The sequence below is a fragment of the Raphanus sativus genome, chromosome 5, assembly GCF_000801105.2.
Source record: "Raphanus sativus cultivar WK10039 chromosome 5, ASM80110v3, whole genome shotgun sequence".
NCBI lineage: Eukaryota > Viridiplantae > Streptophyta > Magnoliopsida > Brassicales > Brassicaceae > Raphanus > Raphanus sativus.
In genome coordinates, this window is record NC_079515.1 from 31,370,884 (window position 1) to 31,384,814 (window position 13,931).

The 13,931-nt window shown below is 32.8% G+C and overlaps 1 protein-coding gene across 1 annotated transcript; it reads right to left on the bottom strand.

The window, feature by feature from the left end:
* Positions 1–465: 465 nt before the first annotated feature.
* Positions 466–3,959, bottom strand: LOC108863113 (mitogen-activated protein kinase kinase kinase 3). The gene is made up of 11 exons (XM_018637428.2): positions 3,531–3,959; positions 3,093–3,449; positions 2,611–2,698; positions 2,455–2,517; positions 2,146–2,306; positions 1,992–2,067; positions 1,845–1,904; positions 1,632–1,739; positions 1,305–1,538; positions 1,176–1,237; positions 466–1,093 (listed from the first exon to the last, which is right to left on the bottom strand). The coding sequence occupies exons 1-11, from the start codon at positions 3,887–3,889 to the stop codon at positions 838–840; spliced, it is 1,824 nt and encodes a 607-aa protein (XP_018492930.1). The 5' UTR covers positions 3,890–3,959; the 3' UTR covers positions 466–837.
* Positions 3,960–13,931: the final 9,972 nt, after the last annotated feature.

Consider the following 13,931-nt stretch of genomic DNA (forward strand, 5'->3'; position numbering starts at 1 on the left):
CATTGATGAAGAGTGCAGGACTTGCTTGGATCATCGAGGATGCATGTTCATCCTCTTCTCACTCAGCGACAACTTCCTTTGTGGCATCATCTTTTACTGCGGAAACTTTGATGTTGAGCAGTGTCTTATCTTCGCTGTCAATCTCCTCAGAGAAACTATCTATTTTAACTTATGTTGTTTTTAAGTTTCATTATTGTAATCAAAGAGGATAGATAATTCCCTTTAATTATTATATGTTTGAAGTTTAAGTTAATGAAATGAAAGGTTGCACACAAAAAAAAAAGTATGTTCTCTTCTTTATTTTTTGGCAACTTTTATTACGCCGACAACATTGTGTAAATTCAGCGAAGTTTTTCCTTGGCAAGAGTGATACATGCCGTGTACTATACCGTTGACATTTGACGTAATCCTCTCCACGAGCCAGTAAGTGGTAAACGAATACGAGACTAAGTCAAAAACCCAAAAGATTAGAAATAATCAAACTCATCGAATTTTTCTAAAAGAAATATTCACACGGTAAAGCCATACAACATTCTGGTTGTTTTTTGAGAAGACAAGACTGAATATCATCTTTGTATAACAACACAACTTACTATTATCTTTAATCCTCGCTTCTATAATCTTTGTATTCATTTTCATGTTGCTTTTTACATCTTTTTTTTGTGCCCCAGTTTACACTTAAACCCTTCCTCTTCTTGTTCCAATTCTGATTCTCCCACCCACACACACCTAAAGTTCCAGGGTCTAGAGAAAGAAAGACACTGTCTGTACATTGATCCCTTGGGCCAACTCTTTCGGATGCGGCTCTCTCAAAATCTCAATCTTCACTTTAATGATCTACACCAGTCTTGATCTGAAGGGTGAACTCGGCGCCTGGGCTCTGTAACTGGATGGTTCTATCGATGTGTCTTTCTTGAACCTAAATGGACTTGCAGCAAACTCAGCTTGGTTGTACCCACTTTCGTGCACGGGAAATGCATAAGAGGGATGAGGAGGTGACAGGAAACAACTTTTGTATGCTGGTCCAAGTTGCCTTAAAGGGCTTGCACATGGAGATACTGGCAAGGATGTGATGGCTCTTACGTTTTCTCTGCTGCAAAGTACGAAAGAAAGACGGGTTTAGTTTTGACACAACCAAGCATTATTATATAGATTTAGGCATAAGCCCTTTTTACCTAGGGCTCTTTATAGGATGAAAGACAGGATGTCTCCCTGAAAAAGGTGGTTCCCTTGTAGGCTGCTCAAGAAGGAAATCGAAGTTAGAAGGAAATCGAAGTCAAACACATAGATAAATGTACACATACCAGTGAGGAGGGTCCATCATAGGGACGTGGGGGGACATCTTTGTGCATGCTGGTATTAGCCACTCTCGGTGAATGTACACGTAGAAAAGGGTGTTCTAGAAGCTGAGCAGCCGTAGGACGCACTGTCGGATTTCGTTGCAGACATAGTCTTATAAAATTCTTTGCATCATTTGAAAGGTGATCAGGTATTTCTGGCATGTCTTTGCTGTTCCCGATTTTGAAAATTGCAGCAACCTGGCAAAGATAGTAGACAACTTGGAATTTAGAATAGTTAGAGAGATGAGTGAATAAAAAGATATATGTCCCAGTCTTCAGTATCATGTATACCCCTTCAAACTGGCTCCAAGGTGGCTTTGCTGTTGCCATTTCGAGAATAGTACAACCCAAACTCCACACATCGACTGCAAGAGTGTAGCCGTTTTTGTGCATCACAACCTGGAAGAAAACAGAAGCATGAGGTGATTTTTCTATCAATCAGCTGCAAGAACATAATGTCCGTCCCTCGCAAGAACTTCTCATGAAAAAGAAATGGGAAACTACCTCGGGTGCCATCCAATAAGGACTCCCCGTGAAAGAAAGCATAGTAGAATAGGCTGTTACCTGTTGCAGAAAGAAAGCATAATTTTCAAGAAATATAAAATAAGCTGATATCTTCTGCTGACTAAAAGAATATTTATTCATACTTACATGTTTGGCCATCCCAAAATCTGCCAACTTGATTTCACCATTTGGATCCACTAATATATTTGCTCCTTTGATGTCCCTGTTAGATCAAAATAATGTTTTATTATATATTTCCAAGAAGCGGCCACTGAAGTTTCGGATATTACAGCCAGACTACCTATGCACTGTATTTCGTCCATGTAAATAGACAAGCCCGGAGAGAATCTGCCGTGTGTAGTTTTGGATAACAGGTTCAGTGAAAGCACCATACTCCGCGAGTAGTTTATGGATTGAGCCTCCTGACACAAACTCCAAGTAGACGGACAAGGTTTCTTCACTCTACAACCATAAAAAAAAAAAATCCAAAACACATGTCCAGCGAAGGCTTCAGTATTGTTTCCATATAACAATATTAAGCTGCTCAAACGCAGCACGCATATATGATCTCTTCTTTTCCTGAAGCTCACATAGATTGACAGACACATACCAGTTCACTTCCGTAATATTGAACAATATTCGGATGACAAAGCTGGCTCAGCACAGTTATCTCCTGCAAAATCAAATTAGTCTGGTTAATACAGGCGTTGACCAATATCAAGAGTGTTTGAGACATATACAGAAGATAAGGTTGATCTAAACAAACCTGATTTAGTTGCTTCAGACATTCCTTTGAGTTTTTGTCGTCAGAAATGACCTTGACCTCTTTAATAGCACAAATTCTTCCTTCCTCACTATATGAACCGCAAAAAAAAGAAGGTTTTATGAACGTACCAAACAACTCAGAGAGGTGGATGCTACAAAGTTATAACTCTATATATGTAAACGGAGCTAGCATTGTAAAAAAATTGTGCTTACTATTGCCTTAATCTAGATGGCAGGTGAAACTAACCTTCAATTTTTGATCTAAGTAATTGTGGACACGAAGCATCAAAAGAAAAAGAAGATTTCAACACCATATTACTGGTAAAACCCCCACAAACTCATCATCACACATAGCAACTCTGGTTACTAGCATAAGAGAGCAACTGACCCCAGACATCAAATATTCATAGCCTAGAGAGTAAGCTAGCATCAACTCTTGTCATCTAAAAAAACTAAGCCAATTAGAGAGTATCAGTGTATCACCTATTAAAGCCTTGATAGACTTTGCCAAAGGTGCCACTCCCAATAAATCTCCCTTTCTTCCACTTGGAAACCCCCAAAGGAGGAGAGGCCGTCGTCGTCGTCTCCGACGACCCTCCTCCTACAATCCAAGACCCCCCTTGCTGCACACCAGAAGCAGGGCTGGTAGGAGAACACGGAAGCACAACGGAGGGGCTTGTAGGAGATCCCGGCGGGAGAGGCAAAGGATGATACTCAGATGACCTCCCTCCATCATTAGAAGAAGAAGACTCTAACGTCATCCCGGAGAATCTGTTATGCAGTGGAGAGGTAGGTCTAGTTCCCGCCTTTGGTGAAACCGCTGCAGCAGCATTAGATTTCCTGCTCAGAGAACCACACAGATTATCAATCAATCACTCAATCAATAAATCAATAAAGGAAGGAGAGAGAAGGGAATCGAACCTAGGAGCAGTGGGTTGACTCTGGTCTTCAGCCGATCCAGACGAGCTAACGCTGGAGACAGAAGCCGATCCAGAAACCGATCCACCGGCGGCTTGATCGCTAGGAACGGAAGAAGCGGAGAGCGACGGGAGAGGGAGAGGGTGACATCTCTTCTCGTCGGAGAAGCCGGAAGCGCCGCCGGCGAATTCGCGGCTGCAGCGCGGGGTGCATCGAGAAGGAGTGACCGGATCGGGGCTGGATTTGTTATCTGCGGAGATTCTTCTGATAGACTTATCGGAGACGGAGCGAGTTTGGGTTTGAAGGAGGTGGTGGGAATCGTCTTTGTTCTTTCCCGACTTCCTCACCCACCAAGTAGGCATCACAATCGTTTGGTTGGGGGACTGAGATCGAAAGAGAGAGAGAGAGAGAGAGAGAGAGAGAGAGAGAGAGAGATAAAATACGGAAGATGGGGGAAGAGAGAAGGAGAAGATGATGAAGAGGAAGACGACAAGTGGGGGAAAGAGGAGAGAGAGAGTGGACAGCTAAGCACGAAAGAGTAGTTGGAGAGGGTTGCACGTGCTGACGTGGTCTATATCATTGCTTCTTCTTTTTTCCAATGGGTTTTTTTCTCACTTGGGCCACCAAAGCCCATGATCATTGACTCGAATGAATTTATCTTTTTAATTGATTGATAGTCTAGGGAGTATATAAGTGACAAACTGGATCTAATCTTTAACTTTTATTCCTATGAACTTTTGCTTTAAAAAAATTATATCAGTGTGGAGAGATAGGTGGTTCTATCAACATGATCAAGTCATAATAGCTGGAGAAAGGCCGCCATGACCACATAATATCTTCTTCTCCACAACATATAAAACAATTTCCACACATAAAGAGACAGTATTGACAGTTGCTCAAAAAAAAAGAGACAGTATTGACTTTGTGTGATTTACCTGATTTTGCAGTTTCCTTTGATACGGGTGATACAATATGAATATTTTACCTGAGAATGTCTATAACTCACTAAGCAGAAGAGATTATGAAAAGAACTGGAACAAAGTAAAGCATCTTCCTAGTGTTACCTTGAAAGGGGAACTTGAGAGGGAGTAGAAAGTAGAATTGTAGAAACGCCTTCACTAATATCCGCGTTTGTTTGCTTGCTCTCAACCTCTGTTGCAGATTGTACTGTTAGAACTTCGACTGGCTAATAAAATTAACTCAGGATTTACTCTTGCAGCAATGCTATGCCACCAACAACATCTGAACTAATAGTTGCCTTAGATGCTCCAGATAGTTCTGAACGGGTTTCAACTTCAGAAGGTGCTTCAACTAATAGTTGCCTTAGATGCTCCATACATTCACGTGCTACCTGAAGCTTCCAAAAAAAAGACTATGAGACTCTTAACTCATATATATACATTTTCCGGAAGAAATGAAAGCACTGGTATTGGTAATGACAAAGGTATGCACACACTACACGAAGAGTGAAATTGTAATAATAATCCCGTTGAAACAGCATGAACGCCATATTATCTTAGTGATTTTTTTTTGCCAAAACATACGTTATAATCGAAACAGAAAAACAGTATGCTTAATCTCCCCGTCTTATTTTTTTTGTTACACCAACATACTTATTCATTTTTCTAGCATTGTCATGTTTTAGCACTTAAACATCACCCCTTAAATGGAGTCGCTACTTTGGGATGAGACACTTATTTCACTTATTTAGGGAATTGATCAAATTCGATTACCAGTATAAGTAATAGTACCATCTATCATAGGTAGATAGTGTTTTATGGATAGATCATAGAATAATCAGGAAATCTATTCTAAACAAAGATGGTATAACATATTGAAAAGTTTTGATGGTTTAATGGGAACAAGTAATACAAAAGCGAGTTAGTCGCTACTTTATTTAAAAATAAAAGTTCTCATTTGGAGTATTATATTTGCAACATATTGTTTTCAATTGGTGAAGATGGTTTGGAACCAGAAAAATGACTAGTTTTTACAAATTGTTTGGAAAAATAAAAAGATACTGAAGATAAGTTTCAACAACTCAAAATTTATTCATATACTACAGACATAATTCAAAGCTGGACAATTTTACACGCAGTGCAAGAAAACAATTGTTGTTTGTTGTTCATGTAGATGCAGAATTATCATCTTGGTTTGTAGAATTTATATAAATTTATATCAGTTTCGTTCACAATGCTTGACCATTACTCATGTAGCTTAGAGTGCTTAACTCATCCAAATAAGTAAGATAAATTAGGATATGTTGGTCAAAGTGGTAAATGAGCTCTCCCTTGAACCACTATCACCTGGATTAGATGTACACTATAAAAGTCTTACAATACTTAAATTCCGGGTAAAAACATAAAATCAATACAATTAAAACAACAGACATTTTTCAGACATCTCCTTGATTTTTTAAACTATTTACAAAAGTGTCATTATCATTTAATTTTAATTAATAAGCTATAGACTTTAGTTATAACAACCAAATAAATAACTGATATATAAAAATAAATTATAGACTCCACCTTATTTACAATCGAAAATATATGGTAGGTTATAATATGTTAATTTTTTTTGTATTTACTGTCCACCTCAGAATATATCAATTATTCTCAATATGTAATCCTAATTAAATGAATAATTGAGTATAGATTTCTATAAGTATAATAATATTACTATAATAGTATACTTATTTGATATAATATTTACCAAACATTTAAAATAAATTTAATTTACTATTATGTTCTTAGTAATAGTATTTTCCAAATTAAAAAAATAAAATCAACACCGGATTAATATTTATAAATATCTAAACAATTCTTATATCTTGGGGCAGAAAAACTAAAACCAAATTAAAACCAAAATAAAAACCAAATGCATATCCAAATAAACAAAATAAAGTTTATATATTTTTAAAATGATAAAATTTAATTTTAAAATGATAAAATACTCTAAAACTACTATCTATAAACTGAACTACACAGAAAAAAGGATTTCCCTACTATTTTTATTCAAAATTTTTGAAATTATTTTTAATTTCTGCTAGAATAGAATCACTTGAATATTTTTTTAGCCAAAGTATCTATTATATGATATAATATTTACCAAACATTTAAAATAAATTTAGTTTATTATTATGTTCTTAGTAATAGTATTTTCCAATTCAAAAAAATAAAATCAACACCGGATTAATATTTATAATATCTAAACAAGTCATATATCTTGGGACAGAAAAACTACAACCAAATCAAAACCAAACTAAAAACCAAATGGATATCCAAATATTCAAAATACAGTCTATATATTTTTAAAATATTTATTAGATTTAATTTTAAAATGATAAAATATTCTAAAATACTATCTATAAACTGAACTACACAAAAACGGATTTCCCTACTATTTCTATCCAAAATATTTGAAATTATTTCTAATTTTATGCTAAAATAGAATCACCCGAATATTTTTTATCCAAAGTATCTAAATTTATCCGACTTATCCATTATTTTTTTCTGAAATTTCAAAAAACATCATTTTATCCTAATTACTCTAAGTTATCCAAAAAAAAAAAGAACTGGGCCATAATCGAATTGAACTCGAAATTTTAATGATTTTCCAAACCAAACCGGAAACCAAATTAACCAAACCAAAATCAAATACAAATTCATAAATAACCGAACAATTCTTATATTTCTACCCAAAAGATGAATTTTCATACTATTTTTTATCCAAAATATTTAAAATTATTTTAATTTTCTGGTAGAATAGAATCACTCGATTACTCTTTAGCTAAAATATCTATATTTATCTGAATTAACCGTTATTTTTCCAAAAATTCGATCATTTTTACCCCAATTACTCTAAATTATCTAAAAACAAGAACCGGACCATAGTCGAATTGAACTCAAAATTTTAACGGGTTCTTAACATTGTTATTCGAACCAAACCAAAAACTAAGTTAACCAAACCAAAATCAAATCCAAATTCATAAATAACCGAACGATTCTTATATTTCTTGAATCAAGAAATGGAAATCAAACTGGAATGAATCTGAAAACAAAAAAAAAATACAAATTAGAACCAAACCGAAAACCAAATGCGTACAAACATATTAGTGAGCAAATAAATAGGGTAATAAATATGTCAACAAAAATAATCCCGCGCTTTTTAAGCGCGGATCAAAATCTAGTTACCCTTTTATTATAGGAAAAGAACGCCGTTTAAATCTCAAACTTTCCAAAATAAGCTAAAAAAGCTCCAACTTCTAAACAAGCCAAATTAATCCTAAACTTCTTTAAAATTTCCAAATTAATTCTAAACTTCCATTGACTCAGCCTTTTTAAGTTTTAACCATATCGAAGTCAAACTTTAAATAAACGTAAGCGTCTGCTAAATAGTAAAACAGTGCATTTTGATGAATTAAGAACTATGCTCTGAGTCGTGAGCCCTAATTCTCATAACCAACTAAATCCTTAAATAAATCCAGTGATTACAGAGAGAAAGAGGTGAAGATCTTGCAGACTTAAAAGTATTGATGATGCAGAGGAATAAGCTTGTAACGAGACGAGCTAAAACGTTAAGATGGACATGATCAAAGGAGCGTGAGCATGAGCAAGAGCTTTATTCATCATGTCGTGTGGCGTGAGAGGAACATGCGTATATTTCAGAAAACGTCAACAACCAAAGCCGGGGTTATTGCTCGTGTCAATTCTCTGGTTCGTGATCGTCTCATCTCCAGTGTGCCATCTTCGCAAACATCCATTTCTTTGCTGCAGGTTTTCTATCGCCACCCACCTCCTGTTCCATAAATGTTTTCTCTGTTTTGCAATTGCTTGCTCTGTTTTCATTTCTTTCTTGCTGTAATAAGTGGATGTCCACAAACTTAGATGAGAGAGACGTTTGATGACATGTTCTAGTTGCTTAGACACATGCCACAACAAAACAACGTGTGGAAATCCGACAGCTGAAAGGGAACCAAAGAGGCCAAGGGGTCGGCCAAGGTTTCAATATGAGGTATAATTTGCTTTCTAAGTTTCAGTTTTTCTTGTTGAGAACTTGTTTCTTTTTACTTATTCTTGCAATTTTTGTAGGAGGAACCAACATAAGGACTTTCCCAAGGTTTTTTTCAAGAACAGTCCCTATTGAATCTCGATTTGTATAGAACTCAATAATAAGAAACTCATCTTATTAATCTCTTGAGGAAACTACTCAAAACCTCAAGCTCTCAATCTCATAATCTCAAACTCACAATGCTTTAGAAAACTCTCTCAAAAACTAAAGCTCTCACAACTCTCTATCACAAAACTCATAAGTTATGCAACAACCTTGCATCTCCTTATATAACTCACAATTTCCTAAACTCATTAGGAATCATATAAATAGATAATTTCCTATTCCATAACTCGATAGGAAACTAATAGCTTGCTCGTCAAGCTACTTCAAGCTTAGCCCAACAGTCCCATGCTTGATCAAGTGTTCTATTGGTTATAATGACTCACGGTCTTCATCTCTTTTGTTATGTCACGAGCCTAAACTCCTTTGTCTTTGGTTGTGTCATGATTGTTTTGTTATGTAATGGTTCATAATCCTTAACCCTTTTGTTATGTAATGCTTCAAAACTCTAAAACTCTATGTCATGTGTTCCTTGTTATGTATTGGTTCTAAACTCCATGCTTTGTGATGGTTCACAATCCAATCCTTGTCGTTTTATAATAACTAAAACACCATTATAAGATAACCAGCAACATGGTCGAGAAAAACACAAATTTGTAGTCCACGAAGAAGAAGGGAGGAATTCTAATTTTAATGGGTCACCAAAACTCACCGTTTTACTAATTAACAGATGTTTTACGTCTAGTTAACGTTGACTTCGCTATGAGTAAAATGATTGAGTCAACAGAAGTTTAGAATTAATTTGGGAAAATTTTGAAAATTCAGGATTTATTTGGCTTACTTAAAAAAGTTGAAGTTTTTTTTGGCTTATTTTTAGAAGTTTGGGATTTAAATAGCGTTTTCCCTTTTATTATAATATAATATTTTGTCAATTAATTTTGTCTGTAATATTTTTATTAGGATGTGATATGTAAAATATAAAGGTTCTAAAGTTAAATTTGAAATTATTTTGGAGAGAGACATCCTTAGATTTCAAATTTGAAGTTTTGTAAACTTTAAATTTGAAGTTGTTTCGGAGATACTCTCAGTCAAAACATATTTCTGAGCATAAATCTGAAAGGGCCAGGCCCATGTATGAACATTTTCCTCCATGTACGAATCTAGTGCTTGTATTATGTGTTTTTATGGTGTTTGTAAAAAGTGGTATCGGTTGTCCAAGAAAAGTAAAGTGGTTTCGAACGTACAAGGTGGCTAATATTTTATGTCAACAATATTTTATGTCGACAACAACAAAAATTTTCAATTCGTGTATCATGTTAAGTCAAATTACATAGTTACATGAGTAAAGCAGTTTTTTTTCCCATCTATTGATATTATTAAAAAGGCTAGAAAGCCCAAATCTGGACATCATACATAAACCATTAAAGGTCCACACAATGGCCGAAGTAACCGAACCCAACAATAGCCCAAACAGAACAAACCTTTCGGTTGAAAACGCGTCATGCCAAACCGCGTAAAGGAACACGCGTCAAACCCTGACTTCACTCCGGGACACGCGTGTAAACCTCACAAACGAGGCGCACACGTCACCCTTCAACCGCGTCTTCACCGCCTAGATTTCATCACCACCGGAGAAAGCTCTCATCGTTTCACCGAAACACCGCCGGAACAAAGATTTCGACCCACTGAATTCTTCCTCTTCACCTGGACTCGTTGTAATGGAGAGCTTCATCGGGTCTATCCCAAGAACTCATCCCGAGCCACCGAAGTCAACATTTTCACCCCCATCGCTTCTTTCTCCGGAGAGAGACCAAAAACTGACAGGTTCCCAACGAGAAGCGAAGCCAAGTCACCACCGAGCCACCACCGGAACACCGAGAAACTTCTACCATAGCTGCCGTCGACGTTGAAAGAACCGTACGACGTAGAGACCTAAATCCGACCGTTCGCCTGAAAAGATGAGGCGTAACGACGGAGGCAAAAGCCGACCGCCCACTGTAGAGGTGCGACGCCGGAATCTAGATAACTATCTAAACAAACGAAAAAACGAAACAGAAAAGAAAGAGAGGCTATAAAGCCGGACCGACGGTGGCTGTAGGAGCCTATTCCGTCGGCCGGAAACCACCGTACGACTGGTCTTTGTTTAGAGAGAGGTCAGACAAATTTTTTTAGAGAGAGAGTTTTTTTTTTAATGAGTAAAGCAGTTTAAAACATTTACTTGATAAATTATATGTCTACATAGAAAAAGGTACCAAATCATGTTTTTGTGACGGTCAATACAATTCCCGTAAAACTATTAAAATATATATTTTAGTTATTTTGTTCGCGGTCACTTTTAGTTATCATTATGTGTGTGTATATATTTAATTAAAATTATAATGTAGTAAAGATGGCTGAAAACAGGCCCATCCATATTATTTTTACTATTTAAAAAAAATATAGGTTTATCCTTAATTCATATATTTTAATTTTTTCAATGTAGATATTATTTATTTTAAGAAGTTATCTTAAGTTAAATTTTGAATTTTTTTTAAAAAAATCATATTATATTTTTTTCTTAATTTGTATATATAAAAATTAGATGCAAATAATATATATATGAGAAATATCATTTTTAGTATTATAACACATGTATAAATTTAGATTCCAATCTTAAATTTCTTAAATAAATCAAAGTGCTAGTTTCAGATTTTAATATAATTCATATTTAGAATTTTGAAGAGTAACTTTTGATAAAAAATTCATAAATAAACATTCTTAGTTATTTTATCAACTAATTTATACTATAACGTAATATCATAATTAAAATAATATTTAATTTAATAACTTTATGTTTAATTACTCTATAGTCAAATTAAAGTTATATAAACATAACTATATAATAATAAAAATAAATTATTCTTTTATTTTGATAGTCTCACATTTGTTGGGGAATTTTACTTTATCTTCAACAAATTAAAATTGAAACAGAATAATACATTTCTAAACATTTCTTGCATTATTCAATTTCTTACATAAAATTAATATAAATGTGTTTTAAAACCTTTTTATATTTGATTAATATATTACATGATTAATGATGTAACCCGTAAAAATCTATAATTGTAAAGATATCAATCATTTGATATATTATAAACTGTATAAATATTATTTATTTTAATATTATATTATTCTAAATCAAATATATATATTTATATAATTTTAGTATATAAAATTCAAAATAATTTATTTTAATTATAATTAATTATCATTAATTTTATATTTATTTTTAAAGATTTTTTTTGAATTAAAGCGTATTTTCGAATTTAGAAACTTTTGTCTTTTTGTGTATTATACTTTAATTTACTTTTACAACTCAAAATTAATTAATAGATTAAATTATTTAACTATATTTATCATTTAATTTGATATGAATCTATATATAATTTTATAATTTTATATATAGTGTATATAAGTGGAAAATTAATTAATATTAATGTAAAAATATTATTTAATATTAGTTATGAATTAATTTTATTATTTAAATATTTATGAAGTGTTAGTATTTTAAAAATATATATATTTATATTTTCTAAAATTAATAGTAATATTTTATTTATATTGAATTTTTTAAAAAAGTCTGTATTAATACAAGTTTAAGTATTTTATTTTTGAAATATTTTAATATATATTTGATTTAATTAAATAATTAAGTTATTATACGACTTATTGTAGTGTATAGGTATATGTATAGGTAAAATATAAGAGTCCGAATTTTATTATATATAAATCAAAGTCATGTCTAAATAGTGTTGTATACATAAAACAGGCCACATTTAAAAAAAAAAAACAACTATGTGTAAGTTAGTTGGTTTAATACATGAAATTGATATTCATGTCCCAAGTTCGATGCATTAAAATATTTTTTTCTTTTTTGAAGATAACTTTCCATTTTGTTTTAACAAAGAACTAGATCATGATCCGCGCGTCTGCGCAGGTTTATCTTTTGATTCACATATTTTATATACATGTTGTATATTATTTAAGATTTATAATATAAAAAGTTAGAATGATCCGGAACCAAAAAAATCAACCCGGACAAAAAAAAAAACCAAATACCTACTTAGATCCAAATGTTGAGAACTCGAAAAACTCATACCTGAAATGAACATATTTATACCGATCTAGTGAGCTAAATTTCAAACATAATATCTTTTGTTATATTTTTAATTCATTTTTTTTTGGGTTGGTGAGAGTTACTATTTATTCGGAAGATTTTTGGCTAACTTAATGGTATATATTCGTAGGTTTCTTTTTTCTGAACAAGAAAAAAAAGATTTGGGTCTTAATTAAATTTATCTTATATAACAAATTGCTGCTATAAATATTTTTTTATAAAAACTAATTTATAACAGTAATATCATTTTTTGTTATAAATTAGTATATCATGGTTTATAGGTTAAAAGTATAGAGTTAGTCGTCTTCGTAGTATTGTTAATATTGATAGATGCAAGTTAATGAATACAAATAATATATTGTATTATTAGTAATCTGTCGTATAGTATTATATGTTAGTAGATGTATTATTAATAATCTATCTTATAGTATAATATGCTAGTGGATGTATCTAACTTATAGTAAAATATATGTAATATAAGGAAACATGCGTAGTGGATATAATAATAAGGTAAGAAGTGAAAAACTATGGTAATGTTTGATATTAATTATTTATAAAAAGGCATGTCTAATAATAAGTAGATTAATATAGCATTAATTACATAAGGTCCAACTTTAAAATCCACCTAGAAGAAGTTGTAATGTTTCTATTTTAATAAGATAGATATTTCATTATGTTCTAAAGACCACATATTTTCACATGCTTTAAACCTCTTAAATATATGAGACATTATCGCTAAAAGACACCTGAACTCAACTTATATCATGACTATGACTGTGTTTTAAAATACAGTCAAATCGCTTATTCAGCGTTTATATAGTAGTCAGACTCTATGGTTTTCATATTATTCAGTGTTTTATGTAAATTTATATTGTTCGGATACATAATAGCGATTATGGAAACATTATCTGATCTATGCAAATGCCTAGACGAATTTTGAGCATTTAGCAATCGGAAAAATATCAAATTGGAAATTTAGAGCCAATTTACTTGTGCACAAAAAAAAGAGAGCCTATTTACTTAGTTACGTATTTTAATTTTATTTTTCCTTGACCGATGCAAGATTCCTAAATTTTATTGTTTCTTGTCTAGAAGAGATGATTTTCCACGATTTCTATAATATTATAACGACAAAT

What these genes read in the sequence shown, in the direction of transcription:
- LOC108863113 (XM_018637428.2), bottom strand. Translation starts at nt 3,889, where the DNA reads ATGCCTACTTGGTGGGTGAGGAAGTCGGGAAAGAACAAAGACGATTCC. An exon ending in AGTCAACCCACTGCTCCTAG is followed by an intron (nt 3,450 to 3,530) that starts GTTCGATTCCCT and finishes TTCTCTGAGCAG; the next exon opens with GAAATCTAATGCTGCTGCAG. An exon ending in CTTGGAGCCAGTTTGAAGGG is followed by an intron (nt 1,539 to 1,631) that starts GTATACATGATA and finishes TATCTTTGCCAG; the next exon opens with GTTGCTGCAATTTTCAAAAT.